We start from the raw sequence: 13253 nt of genomic DNA, 5'->3' as shown, positions 1-13253 counted from the left end.
TCCTAAGTAAACACTGGAATATATTGAGGAGAGACAAAGACCTTGAGGAACATCTCCCAAAAAAACCCCTGATAACGTACAGACGCGGACGCAATCTAAAGGATAGATTGGTCCATAGTCTATTCTCTCCAAAAGAAACTACCATATCCTGGCTAGGATCAGATTTACCCAAAGGTACGTACCGATGTGCGGGCTGCAAGGCCTGCAAATATATCCAACGTGGGAGTACCTTTACAAGCTCCTCTACGGGAAAACAGTATCAAATAATGGATTTTATCAACTGTAGGTCCATGGGCGTCGTATATAAAGCCACTTGTACATGTCCGCTCGATTATATCGGCAAAACCATCCGCCAACTAAGAAGACGAGTATTGGAACATGTCGGGAATATTGATCGTGGCGATAATACGAGCCTTGCTATTCACGTACGTGAGAAGCATAAAAATGATCCACAATCGGTAACATTCCAGGGGATTGAGATCATCCGAGAGAATGGTAGAGGGGGTAATGTAGACAGGAGATTAATGCAAAAGGAAACCAAATGGATTCATCGACTACAGTCCTGCGCGCCGAAAGGCCTGAATGAGAATTTGTCGTTTGCAGCATTTATTTAAAATTCTTCCATGCACAAAAGGGTGTTTAACTAATTGAGAGGTTGATATAATACAATTTAGTTAATATCCAGGGTTAATGTCCATAAATGGGTGATTAGTTATTGTATAAACAACTTTGTTATATATAAGTAGATGGATAGTATATAGAGTATTAAGAACTTGGTGAGTCTATGTCACTAAGATGCCACTGATAATATGCGTAAACAGCTAGTTGTTCCTTAACTTAATAATAGGGGTATCTGTAAAAAAGTGTTGGATATTCTATTATACATCCCAACATATAAAATGCATAAGATGCCAGGAAATTATTACCATGGTCGTCTTAAGTATACCCCATATAGGATAAAGGGCTGTTCATTATCCATCACCTTTTATATACATACCAGTATACGCTATATTGTATAAAGGTGCATCATATATATCCCATATAAGATAAGGTGCTGTTAAACATCCACCACCTTTTATATATCAGCATCTTGCATTAAGGTTTATAAGCTATTTAGATAAACTGAGCCCTATGAATAACAAATATCTAAAGGAAGAACTTATTATAACTCTCTCTTACTGTAACGTTTAAACACTGCTGTGCACCAATGTCCTAGAAAATCCCGTCCTATGATCGTCCATCCAGGGGCTATCCAGGCCCGGTTACAGGTCCGCGTCATCACGCCGTGCGTGGTTGCCGGGTAACGCGGCTGCCGCCGTGTCAGTGGTTGGCATGGTTGGCGCCGCGCTCCGGGCACTACTGCGCATGCGCGGAGACGCCGCAACAACGCGTCTCACCAGATGACAGCGGAGGACTGAGTGTCGGCCCATAGGCTGCCCGGGACGAGCCCCCTGGGAAGGGAGGCGTGGCTTGGCACATATAAGCCTCTATCAGAGGTTTACTTACCAGCGCTGCTCATTTGAACACAGCCGTCAGGCTGTTTGCATCTAAGCCTAGACGGCTGACTAAATCCATCCTGATGATACAGTTCTGAACATATATACTGTTGAAACGCGTCGATGGGGTTATTAGATTGTGATTCGGGTCAACTTTGGTAGTCATATTAATGATGGCAATTTCTGATTGGGCCATTTGACTCCAATGTATCCCGGACCTTTATTTTAGGGTGACACAAATCTTGAAATAAATAGAGAGGGCATACAGAGATCCTAAAAATCACTAAGGGATTCTTTGTGTATGCACCTGTCAGTTCACCCTAATGCCTTAGAGCACGTATATAAAAAAGAGCAGTTACGGCTTGTATCATTATTGCCGTTAAATGAAAGGAAAATAGTCAGCACTGTAAAACATACATATGTGCTGACTGTCTTTCCTTTTTTATTATCACTGACACATTGGTTCTGTTATTGAACTTGGTACTTTCCTATGCCATGATTAAAAATCATAATCGGGTATAGGTAAAGATTATTACCAAGTTCTGTGGCTATGGTTGTGGTTTTAGTAAGGGGATTCTTCACCGTCTATTAATTAACATATCACTAATCCCCCTTTGCATCAGTTGTGGGAAAAAGTGATATTTATCTATGGTGATAGATACCCACAGAGCTTCATCAAGATTCTCTGAAGGAATATATGCCCTGAAGATTAAAGCAAGTGAAAACATCATTCACCATTGCTAGTTATCTGTGGATGTCTATGTTTTAGACACCACTAACTCCCCTCTGCATTGTCTGTGAGGGGAAAGAAAAGGGACATCACTTGGATGGTGATATATATTCCCTAGGGATTGAAGCAAGCGATAAAAACCATTCTCCATTGCTAGTTACATGAGGATGTCCATGCTTTAGACACCACTTCACTCAATTTGTGGAATATTGTGTGGTGATTAGGTCATCATCTATGATAGATAGCCTCTAAGTAGAGATATAAAGAACCTATTGTGTATATCCATTTAATAGAGGTTTTATGTTAAATTGCTAAACCAGGCCATAACGTATTTTAGTTTGTATATCAATAAAGGTTATATTTTAGTTTTTGGTTCCCTCGGTGATTGGGTTTAGATAGAGAACTGAATCACACATATGCAACCTTCTAGTCCAGGTGGGTGTATTGAGTTGTTTGACATGTTTATGGTGGTGTCCAAAAAGTTGATTTCTGTGTATGACTAGCTTAATGTCAAGTTTATGGTGGGGTGGAATGCATTGAATTTCTCATGGTATTTCATTAGTTCTTGTTCGGTGTTGGCCCAGATGATTATGATGTCATCAATGTAGCAGAAGTAGGCCAATGGTTTGTTGGAGCAGGAGGCCAGAAAGTCACTCTCTGGTTTTGCCATGAAAAAGTTGGCATATTGCAATGCCATATTACTACCCATGGAGGTTTCATTGAGTTGCAGGACTATCTCTTTGCCAAAGGAGAAATAATTATGTGTGAGGATTAGAGATGAGCGAGCGTACTCGGATAAGCACTACTCGCTCGAGTAATTGGCTTTATCCGAGTATCGCTGTGCTCGGGGCTAAAGATTCGGGTGCCGCTGCGGCTGACAGGTGAGTCGCAGCGGGGAGCAGGGGAGAGCGGGCGGGAGAGAAGGAGAGAAAGATCTCCCCTCCGTTCCTCCCCGCTCTCCCCATGCAGCTCCCCGCTCCGTGCCGGCACCCGAATCTTTAGCCCCGAGCACAGCGATACTCGGATAAAGCCAATTACTCGAGCGAGTAGTGCTTATCCGAGTACGCTCGCTCATCTCTAGTGAGGATGCATCTCATGAGTTGTAACACGAATTCAGAGGCAATGCCATAGGCCTCACAGTGTGTCTGGCAGGGGGTCAGTCCATCTTCGTGTGGGTTGTTGGAACATAAAGATTCCACATCCATGGTGGCCAGTATGGCACCATTGGGGGTGGAACCTATAGTTGATAGTTTGTTCAGTAGGTCCGTGGTGCCTTGCAAGTAGCTGGTTGTGTATCTCCCCAGTGTTTTGAGGACACCTTCTACCCATCCTGAGATTCCTTCAGTGAGGGTTCCCACATGTGAGATAATTGGCCTCCCTGGGTTGCCAGCTTTGTGTAGTTTTTGAAGCATGTAGAATGTTCCAACCCTAGGGTTCTCCAGTATCAAGACCAAAAGTTTTGTGGAGCCCACAGACAGGCTTCTGACGACCCTTCTCAATTCCCTCACATATTTTTGAGTCGGGTCATAAAACCTTCACATCTTTATCAGTGACTATTTAAGGATGTTTGTATTTCTGTTGTAGTATTCTTTTACGTGCAATTTAATCACATCCATGTCTGTGCCTTGTCTAAGTATGTGTGTATAAATATGCATACCTCTTCGGATCTATTTCATTTAAGCCTAAAGAAGAACTCTACGTAGGCTCGGAAGCTCGCATTAATATCATGTATTTTTGTTAGCCATCAAAAGGTAACATATCTACAAGATTACTTGGTTTCTCTTGCTGGGTACAATCACATTTTGCTTTACTGGCTAGCAAGATACCAAACCTTTTTTTAAAGTGCTTAAAAAAAACATGCTGTTTTTAATGTGTTTTTTTAATTGCACAATTCAATAGGGCAACAAAAAAGCCATATGTGAATTCAGCAATAGATGTCAGCAACTAATATTCTTTTCCAGAGGTCAATATAAGAATCAATCAACTCTCTTTAGCTAGAACATGAACACTTGAAACGTTAAGTAAACAATAATATCAGAAAATATCCGAAACACAAAAGAGGTCCAGTACTTGTGCGGTTTTCTTTTATTTAGATTATCATGATTATTATTATTACACTAATGTAGCGTCGGATTACTACATTCTTACTTGCTAAGCATGTTGATAGTTACAGAAGCAGATCCAAAGTCTTTTTTCGCATAGCTTGAGCTCATTCTTTAGTTTTCATTATGAAATTGTGTTTTGTCTAATTTCTTCCCAACTACAATATAAACAATATAATAACAGAGACAACTTATAAATACAGACGTGTATTGCTGAGTGTCTTCAATATGTTTATAAAACAATTAGAGTCATAGAGTTTGGCCCTTCTTGTGGAAATGAGAAGACAGTGAAAATAAATTGGCTAACTACATCTTGCAAGTCTTTCTCATAGAACGTCATCCTAAAGTGAGATTATTTGTCGTACAACCTACAAAGTTTATCGTCATTCCTGGTTATTCAACTTTCATAGTAGGCACCATAAAAGCATTGAACATTTAGGCTGAGTTCCCACGGAACAGAAATCCAGCGGAAATCTCGCAGCTTGGCCGCTCCAAAAAGCCGCAAGATTTACGCAGGAGAGCCGCAGCTTCAAAACTGCCGCGGGTTTTGGAGCGGTTCGGCCGCCGGCATTCCATTGCGCCTTTCTCTCCCCATAAAGAGGAGTGAGGCCGCAACCAAAAAAAAAAAAAAAAAGAATTGACATGTTGTGGCTGTCAATTCCGCACCGCAACACTGGTTCCACCTGACTTTGCCACATGGCTGGCTAATCCCGTCCCGTGTGAATGGATCTTCAGGATAGGTCATCAGTAGTTGACTGGTCTAAGTCCATTTATTGGGGCCCCAGCTGATCGGGCTCCTGCTGTCAGTGCCACAATACACAGAGGTACGGAGTGGAAGCAGACCTGGGTACTGTTGTATCTTGATGCCACCGGAAGCTAGGGGTTTGACAGTCCTTAGATGAAGGAATGCCCTCTGTCAGACCCCTAGCTCCCTATTGGCTGCATGTCCCAACAGGACCAGGGCAGATGCAAGGGCGCCCTCGCAGACGGAGCTACAGCGCAGCAGGCACAACACTTCAGAGGCTGACTGGGAAAAGAGCGAGCCGCTGGACGTGAGGAGGCTGCTGCTGCCGTCATCAGCCAAGAGAGTGCGCCTGTCCACACCGGCGCCCCCGACAGCTGGTAAAGGGAGCTCGGGGGGGGGGGGGGGGGGTGTGGCTGCTGAGGGCTATTCTGCTCCTCATGGTGCTCTCTCCAGCGGTGCCCGTGACAGCTGCTGAAGGCAGTGGAGGCAGGGGGGCGAAGTAGCCGCCAGCGGCCGCATCTGCTGAAGCTGGAAAGAATGTGGGTTGGGCTGTTCCACACCGGTGGGTGCCGCAACAGCAGGGGGGAGGACAGTGTTGGCAGCAATGGGGTGGGCAAGAGGGAAAGGACAGTGTTGACGGTGGCGACAGCCTGCCTGTCAAGCTTTGCAGGGCAGTTCAGAGCAGAGGGCAGCGGGGACAGCATGGCACTTCTGAGCCGAGAGGGAAGCAGGGACAGCCAATCACAGGCTGGGGCCGTCACCTGCATGTAACTACAGCTGTATTATGTCTCCACCCCTAACGTCCGGTGGTGACATAATACAACAGTACCACAGAGCAGTTAGCTAGTGGTCGATGCTTGTAATTCCAGGCTGGAGTTTCATTAAACTCAGTGAGAGCTGCACCTGCATTTACCAGCAGCGGCCACTACATAGGGTCTGGAGCTGTGTACTTCCACTCTGTACCTCAGTGTGTTGAGGCACTGACAGCAGGCGCCTGATCAGCTGATCGGTTAGCATCCTGAGCGGTAGACACCAGCCAATTAATTATTAATTATCTATACTAAGGAAAGGTCATCAATAATATTTGCGTGGAGAACCCTTTTAACGTTATAAAGTTGCATTTTCAATTTCCGTTTCGTTTTATGCTATCCTCTTCATTGAGAAGACCATCCACCTTAAAGACCATTTTTCACAGCAATTTTATATAGTCATTTCAAATAGGTTTCATTGCATACAGTAGGCTTAATTCGTGCTTCCTCTGTGGTTGCCGATTGGCATATATGTTGGAAACCTCTTCCAACTAATATGGCGACATACTCATGAAGACAGTGGATGTGGATCTGCCGTGCCACAAAACGAATTTGGCTTAGGGCTAAATTTGGGGGCTCTATTTTTCACTTTTTAATCCCACCAATTGAGATCTTGTTTCCCCTGCAAGGAACCCAAACTCTTACTCCAAAAATTGTTTCAGCAGAAGAGTAAGTAGAAACATGGTTGTAGACTGAGCCAAGGACAGGACAGGAAGAATTATTGTGTAAAGTTCCATTTACGCACACAGATGATTGCTCAAAATTCAACAGAAACTTACAGTTTTGAGCGACCATTTTGCATTGGGTACTAATGGGCTAATCAGCCCAATTAATTAGTAGCTAACTAGCTTTATTTGCATGTATTTAGAGAACAGTGCGTGGTCCGTTCTCTAAATGCATCACTATTGTTCTCCAGCAGGACAGCAGCTGAAAGAATCTTATCAGCACTGCCTGTGGAAAAGTGCACGGTAAGTGCACGATGGGCACATATTTACATGCAACGATTATCGTTCAAAAGATGGTTTTTGAGCGAATTTTGAGCGATAATCGTTGTGTGTAAAAGGACCTTAATGGTGATTCAAGTCCATTTTTCTGCTGAAACAACTGAACAATGAGAACATTTTGACTGAAAGCCCTAATGTGAGCGAGCCCTTAGTTGTTTTTTTTTTTAGATTTGTGTTTTTCTTTGGAGTGAACAATTTTGTACAGTCGTAAGAATAGAATTGTCCATATTTTTTATTTTCATGTTTAGTCTCACCAAGGTTGTTGTTCAAAATGTGTTAAGAGTTTTAGTCTTGTGCTTGTAGGCAGATCTACTGATAAGGAATTCGGGGAATTTTGCCCTCTGGATTAGAAATGCCTAATTAACACAAAATAGTTATTTGTTCTGAGCAGACATTCCTTTTCCATATGTGGTGAATGTGTTGGTGGAATATCTGCATTTTTTAACCCTCAATCCTTCAAATACAATTCCTGCTTACAGAATGAGCCAGATAGTTGCCAGTAGTCATATTACTTAGCTTTTTGTGCTTTTGTATGTTTTTCCTTTCGTTTTACTGAAATGTCTGCAGCACAAATCTTCTGTTTGCGTAATGTGAGCATATGGTTCATGGATAAAAGATTCGATACTTACAAGTTTTATACTTTAGGCCTAATTCAGATGACCGTATTTACGCTGGTATTCAGACGTGTAAAAAAGTCACCCAAAAATCGTGACTATGCGAAGCATTGGATTCCAAAGTATTCATTCAGAGGGACAATTTTTGGCCTCGTAAAAAAAAAAATTAGTTGGGAAAAATAGCGCATACTCAACCGGTTTCAGTCACTGGTTTTATACAACGCGTGAAAAGATAGGTCTTGCCCTATCTTTTTCCGAAATATACAGCAAGTTCCCATGGACTTCTATGGAAGCCGGAAAAAAGGGAGGTGGAAGGGGTTACCCAGCGTACAACGCTAGTTAAAGAAGACAGCGCGCCCTGTTTGAGCATTATTAGTCATTCCAAGGACTTCTGCTGATCGCTGGTTTTCATTGCTTTTTGCTATAAGCAGCAGCTCCCCGTGTGAATGGCATGGAATACGCAGCTGAAGATTGTGACTTGATTGCAACAAATCTTCAGTCATACGATTATATGGTGCGTAAGGGCGAACGTAAAAATGCAAACGGTCATGTGAAGGAGGCCTAGGGATAGATTCATATGTAGATACAGATTTGTTACAGAAATGTTTGCAACTGAAATTCACTTTAATTCATCTAAATAGGGTTGTACTGGCAGCAAGCAGACACATTTCTGTAAGGCCCATTAAGATAAATGGGCCAGAAAATTCAGCAATAAGGCATCGTTTGCACAGGCGATAGCGACATCGCTGTGAGAAAATCACAGCTGTGTGCTGTGTGATATCGCTGCGTTTTCTCGCATCCATATTGCGATTTTGTGGTGCTACAAAGTCATGCAATTTTGTAGCACTCTTTTGCAGGGATTTACGTGGGGGTGAGGGGAGAGGTGCGGTGTGCTTAAAATTTAAGCCGTACCCCGAAAATATGCCCTGGCTACATTTTTTTTTAAAAGTAACCTAACAGGCGCTGTCCACTCCGCCGCACTTCTCCTCCCGACGTTCCGGTACACTTGTTCGTGTTTTCATGCGATGTGATGCAACACAAAGGAAGGCTCCATAGGGAAACATGGGCTACAAACATCGCAATTTGTTTCTCTCACAATGTAGCAGCCTACAAAACATCGCTAATGTGAATGAACCCATTGGAAAGCATGGGCTTCACATACACAACGCGATTTGTAGCACTGTCTCATCACTAGAAACCGCACAATTTTGTTGGCCGTGTGAAAGCAGCCTAAATCTGCTGCATATTAATTCTCCCAAGTCTGCCATTACACGGGCATATCTGCATGTGCTCAATTTAATACGCAGTGCACACAGAATACAACCAATTGATTTCAGTGGGTTTGTTCATATTTCCGTATTTTGTGCACACACAAAAAATAGAACATATTGTATTTTTCTGCGTATTTGCGCTCCCAAGGTCCCTATAGAAGTCTATTGAGGGTGCGCAAATCCGTATGCAATACACTAGTAATTTCACTGGGAAAAGAACACTTCCGAAACACATTAATTTAATTAGCCAATTTAATCAATGTGCCTTTGTGTGCAGTCCGCAAATGAACATGCCTTGCGGATGCAAAAAGTACAGTAAAATACGCTAATGTGCTTGCAAAAAAGGCATTATTAAAGGGGTTGTCCCGCGCCGAAACGGTTTTTATTTTTTTTTTCAATAGCCCCCCCGTTCGGCGCGAGACAAACCCGATGCAGGGGTTAAAACAAAAAACCGGACAGTGCTTACCTGAATCCCCGCGCTCCGGTGCCTTCTTACTTACCTGGTGAAGATGGCCACCGGGATCTTCACCCTCGGTGGACCGCAGGGCTTCTGTGCGCTCCATTGCCGATTCCAGCCTCCTGATTGGCTGGAATCGGCACGTGACGGGGCGGAGCTACGAGGAGCCGCTCTCCGGCACGAGCGGCCCCATTGAGAAAAGAAGAAGACCGGACTGCGCAAGCGCGTCTAATCTGGCGATTAGACGCTGAAAATTAGACGGCACCATGGAGACGGGGACGCTAGCAACGGAACAGGTAAGTGAATAACTTCTTATAACTTCTGTATGGCTCATAATTAATGCACAATGTACATTACAAAGTGCATTAATATGGCCATACAGAAGTGTATACCCCCACTTGCTTTCGCGGGACAACCCCTTTAATTCCACAAAAACACTACACACATGCACACGCAAATACACATACACCCGTGTGACCCCCGGCTAAGGGTAGGTTTACACATATTGGAAATGCTATAGAATTTCCACTGAGGCAAATTCCACTGCAAATTCCACAGCATCTCCACTACATTTAAGGCTGCCTGTCCACCGGTGGGGAATGCAGTGAACATTGCTTTGGAGAGCACTTCCCCCCTGTCCACGAGCGGAGAATCATTGCGATTCTCCGCTCGCGGGCGGCAACTCGCAGCATGCTGCGAAATTACCGCAATTCTCTGTGGTCAGCCTATCTGTCAGATATAGGCTGACAGCGGAGATTCGTCTGACGGCTCCTGCTTCCAGGCGGCGGCTGCCCGTGGACATTCAGCCTAAATGTACCCTGAGCCTCTATCTATTGCAGTTTTTTTTGGCAGCGACTTTTTCATCCCCGCTTTCAAGGAGCCATAAAGTTTTAATTTTTCCATCGGCATGGCCTTGTGCCAGCTTCTTTGTTTCTGTTGGATGAGCAGTATGTTTAATGGCATTTTTGTACCATATAATGTATTGAAAAATTGAAACATTTTGGGGGAGGGGATGAAGTGGCAAAAGAACTTAAATTATGCAATTTTTGGGTGTGTTTTTTTGGTTTCGCTTTTAAGGTGCCCACTGTATGACATGTTACCTTTTTTCTGTTGATCAGTATGATTATGGTGTATAGTTTTTGTTATGTCTTACTACTTTCATGAAATATAAAACTTAATTTTTTGTATTGCTTTGTCTTATCATATTCTAAGACCCAGAACTTTTATTTTCCGGTTGGTGGATCTGCAATGTTCTTTTTGCTTCACGAGCTATAGTTTTTAGTTGTACCATTTTGGTAGGCATGAATTGTTGATCTTTCTATTCCATTGGCTTGAGTGAAGGTGACCAAAACAGAAGTACTGGCATTGTTTATTATTTTTTTGGACTGTACATGATTTTTGTTCCATTGTTTAGAAGTGATTGAAGAAAGTTGACAACTTTCCGGCACTATCTAACCATCTTGGGTTCCTGCATTACAAGTTCTCTGCTCTTGCACGCTGACTCTTTATTTGCTGCCAGTGATGTCGGAGGGAGTCTCCCTGTCCACCTGCACTCTGTTGCCCAACATCTCCCGGGCCTCTACTGCTCTCTCTTGGGCCATAGTGTACTTCTCTGCCGCTTGAACTTCTGCACCTCTTCTGGCCTGGAATTGTGACTTTTCTGGTCAGCTCTGATTTGGTCAAAGGGAAGAGAGATTTGCTCCTCCTTTGCTCCCCCTCACTATTCTCCTGACAGTTATGTTGTCTGTCATTTGTGCCCATCATGTGACTACCACTCTTTGTTTATAGCCAGGGACTTTGCTCTCTCTTTTCTTCACCTGCCCACATTTCTTCTGGAACAGGTTCTCCTTCCCCTACTACAACAATCACTGAAGATGGCCAAGCATTCCGACACCCCCAGCAGGGCATGTAAGCTACCTACGGGCATTCCGACACCCTAGCAGGGCATGTAAGATAGCTACGGGCATTCCGACACCCCAGCAGGGCATGTAAGCCACCTAGGGCATTCCAGCACTGCCAGTCGGGCATGTGAGCTACCTATGGGCACATACCAAAACCTTGATTATTAAGTGGACTTTTCTCCTTTTTTCCTAAATGGGTACAGCGCTTAGCCTTATCATCACTCACATCACAAAGAGACCAACATCTCCTGAGGAGGCTCAGACCACATCCTCACAGTACAATTATGTAGAAAATAGAGGATTTGGTGTGCTTATATTGATTGCGTCGTTGAGGTGTCTGGTGGCCAACAAGCTCTACCGAAGCGGAAGAAGAGGTCACTACACACAAGTAGCCTCTGAAAGCCTTTTCTATAGGATATGGGTGGAACCACTTTTAGGGCCTCAGACCGTCCATCTAATCACACCACAACTCTAATAATTTGTATATCTGCCTGAGATATAACTGCATGCCGAGTTTTGCAGCAAAGTGACAACTTCTTAGTAAGTAAGTAGGAGTAAGATTTTTTTTGACAATGAGTGTGTGTGTGTGTATGTGTACATCGACTCAAATCATGGACATGCCTTGTGCTAATTTGTATCTGCTTTCTTACAGACGAACACAATGATGTACAAAAGAAAACCTTCACAAAATGGATCAATGCTCGTTTCTCAAAGGTAAGACCTTTCATCCTTCAACCCTCTACACTATAGCGGAAGATCTGTTAGTGGTTGGTTGTGTACAATTATTATCATTGGATGATGTAACTTCAGCTTTTCTCATATATTTTAGTTTTAAATTCCCTGAAATGTTTTTAGTTGCTTACATTGTGCTTAGGTTCAATTCATACAGTGCCTATGGTACAGATTCAAGGTATTTGGAAGAAAAATCTCTTGTAGTATATGCCAAGATATTCAGAACTTGATGGCCAAACATATACTAAGAGGACACTCCTCGGCCAGCCTACATTGGGATCCTGCACAACCAGCTGTATTTAAAGGGAACCTGTCAACTCCAAACAGCACCATAAACTAAGGGCCCTTTTACACGGACCGAGAAATCATTCAGATTCCAGCATCTAGCGGGAATCTGTCCAATTATCGTTCAGTGTAAATGCACGTCCTGACCGTCTGACGAATGAAAATTCGTTCCCTACTCAATGCATGTGCAGCGGACAGAACCGAGCGCAGATCCGCGATAGGGGGGGTTAAGCAGAGAGGAATAAGATGAAAATCACACTCTCCACCTTGCCATACCGTGCACATCTCCAGCCCCTTTACCTTCTGTATCGCCCTATTTGTTGTATGTAAGCGAGTTGGAGCAGGACCCTCACCCCTACTCTTTCCAGCAATTGATTACTACATGTAACCGTGGTTTCGTTTCTGTTCTCCATGTCTTGCAAGTGCTGCGGAATATGTTGTCGCTATATAAAAGATTATTATTTTATTATTTATTATAATCACAGTGGCTCTGCTGCTCCCCTGAGACATGGAAAATCGTGATCTGGTGCGGTACGCCGCATTCAGTGGTAAATTTGGCAGTTCTTATTGCATGCTGCCCATGGGATTGGGCAGAATACAATGGTGATACCCCAGTGGAGCGCTACCTGCAGAGTTTGGGAGAGAAAGATGTTGCTTTGTTGTGACGCCAGTCCGTATACAGTCCGAACAAAAATAATAAATACAAAAAGTGGAGAAATAAATATAATGGGGGTAGAACCTCTGTCCTGCCTTGATTGCTTAGTGTGGTACCTCAGTGCAGATGTAATCAATGGTAGGAAGGTAATCCAAGAGTCAGGTGTAAAATTAAGCCAAAATAGTTTTATTCGTCAAGAGCTTAACTTGGCTTGTAGCATATAATTCAAATTCACGATTTTAGAAGAAACAGTTACAGTTGCAGGCATTAATGACTTTTGCATTTTCTCAGGGGCTTAGTACAGGGTACATTTATCCTCTGTGATTTGCCTTCTAGCTTCGCTACCTGGTTAGGCCTATCTCTGGCTGACTTGGCTTCCTTTCTTGCTGTGCCCATGCCCTCTCTCTCTTCTGTTACTAAAACGTTCTTGCTCTTGAGTACTCACACTTTAG

The 13253-nt window shown here is 43.5% G+C and overlaps 1 protein-coding gene across 7 annotated transcripts in view; it reads left to right on the top strand.

Annotated features, from left to right (window-relative positions):
• Positions 1 to 13253, top strand: part of UTRN (utrophin) — a 701048-nt gene that overhangs the window by 75313 nt on the left and 612482 nt on the right. For all 7 annotated transcript variants that reach the window (XM_066595903.1, XM_066595904.1, XM_066595902.1 and 4 more), the window contains one exon: positions 11782 to 11843. In XM_066595903.1, the coding sequence (XP_066452000.1) occupies positions 11782 to 11843 (62 nt within the window). The remainder of the gene's footprint in view (positions 1 to 11781; positions 11844 to 13253) is intronic.

The sequence above is a fragment of the Eleutherodactylus coqui genome, chromosome 3 (genome assembly GCF_035609145.1).
Source record: "Eleutherodactylus coqui strain aEleCoq1 chromosome 3, aEleCoq1.hap1, whole genome shotgun sequence".
NCBI classification, from domain to species: Eukaryota; Metazoa; Chordata; class Amphibia; order Anura; family Eleutherodactylidae; genus Eleutherodactylus; species Eleutherodactylus coqui.
Note: the sequence above shows the minus strand (reverse complement) of the source record. Positions and strands in the feature narration are given on the sequence as shown.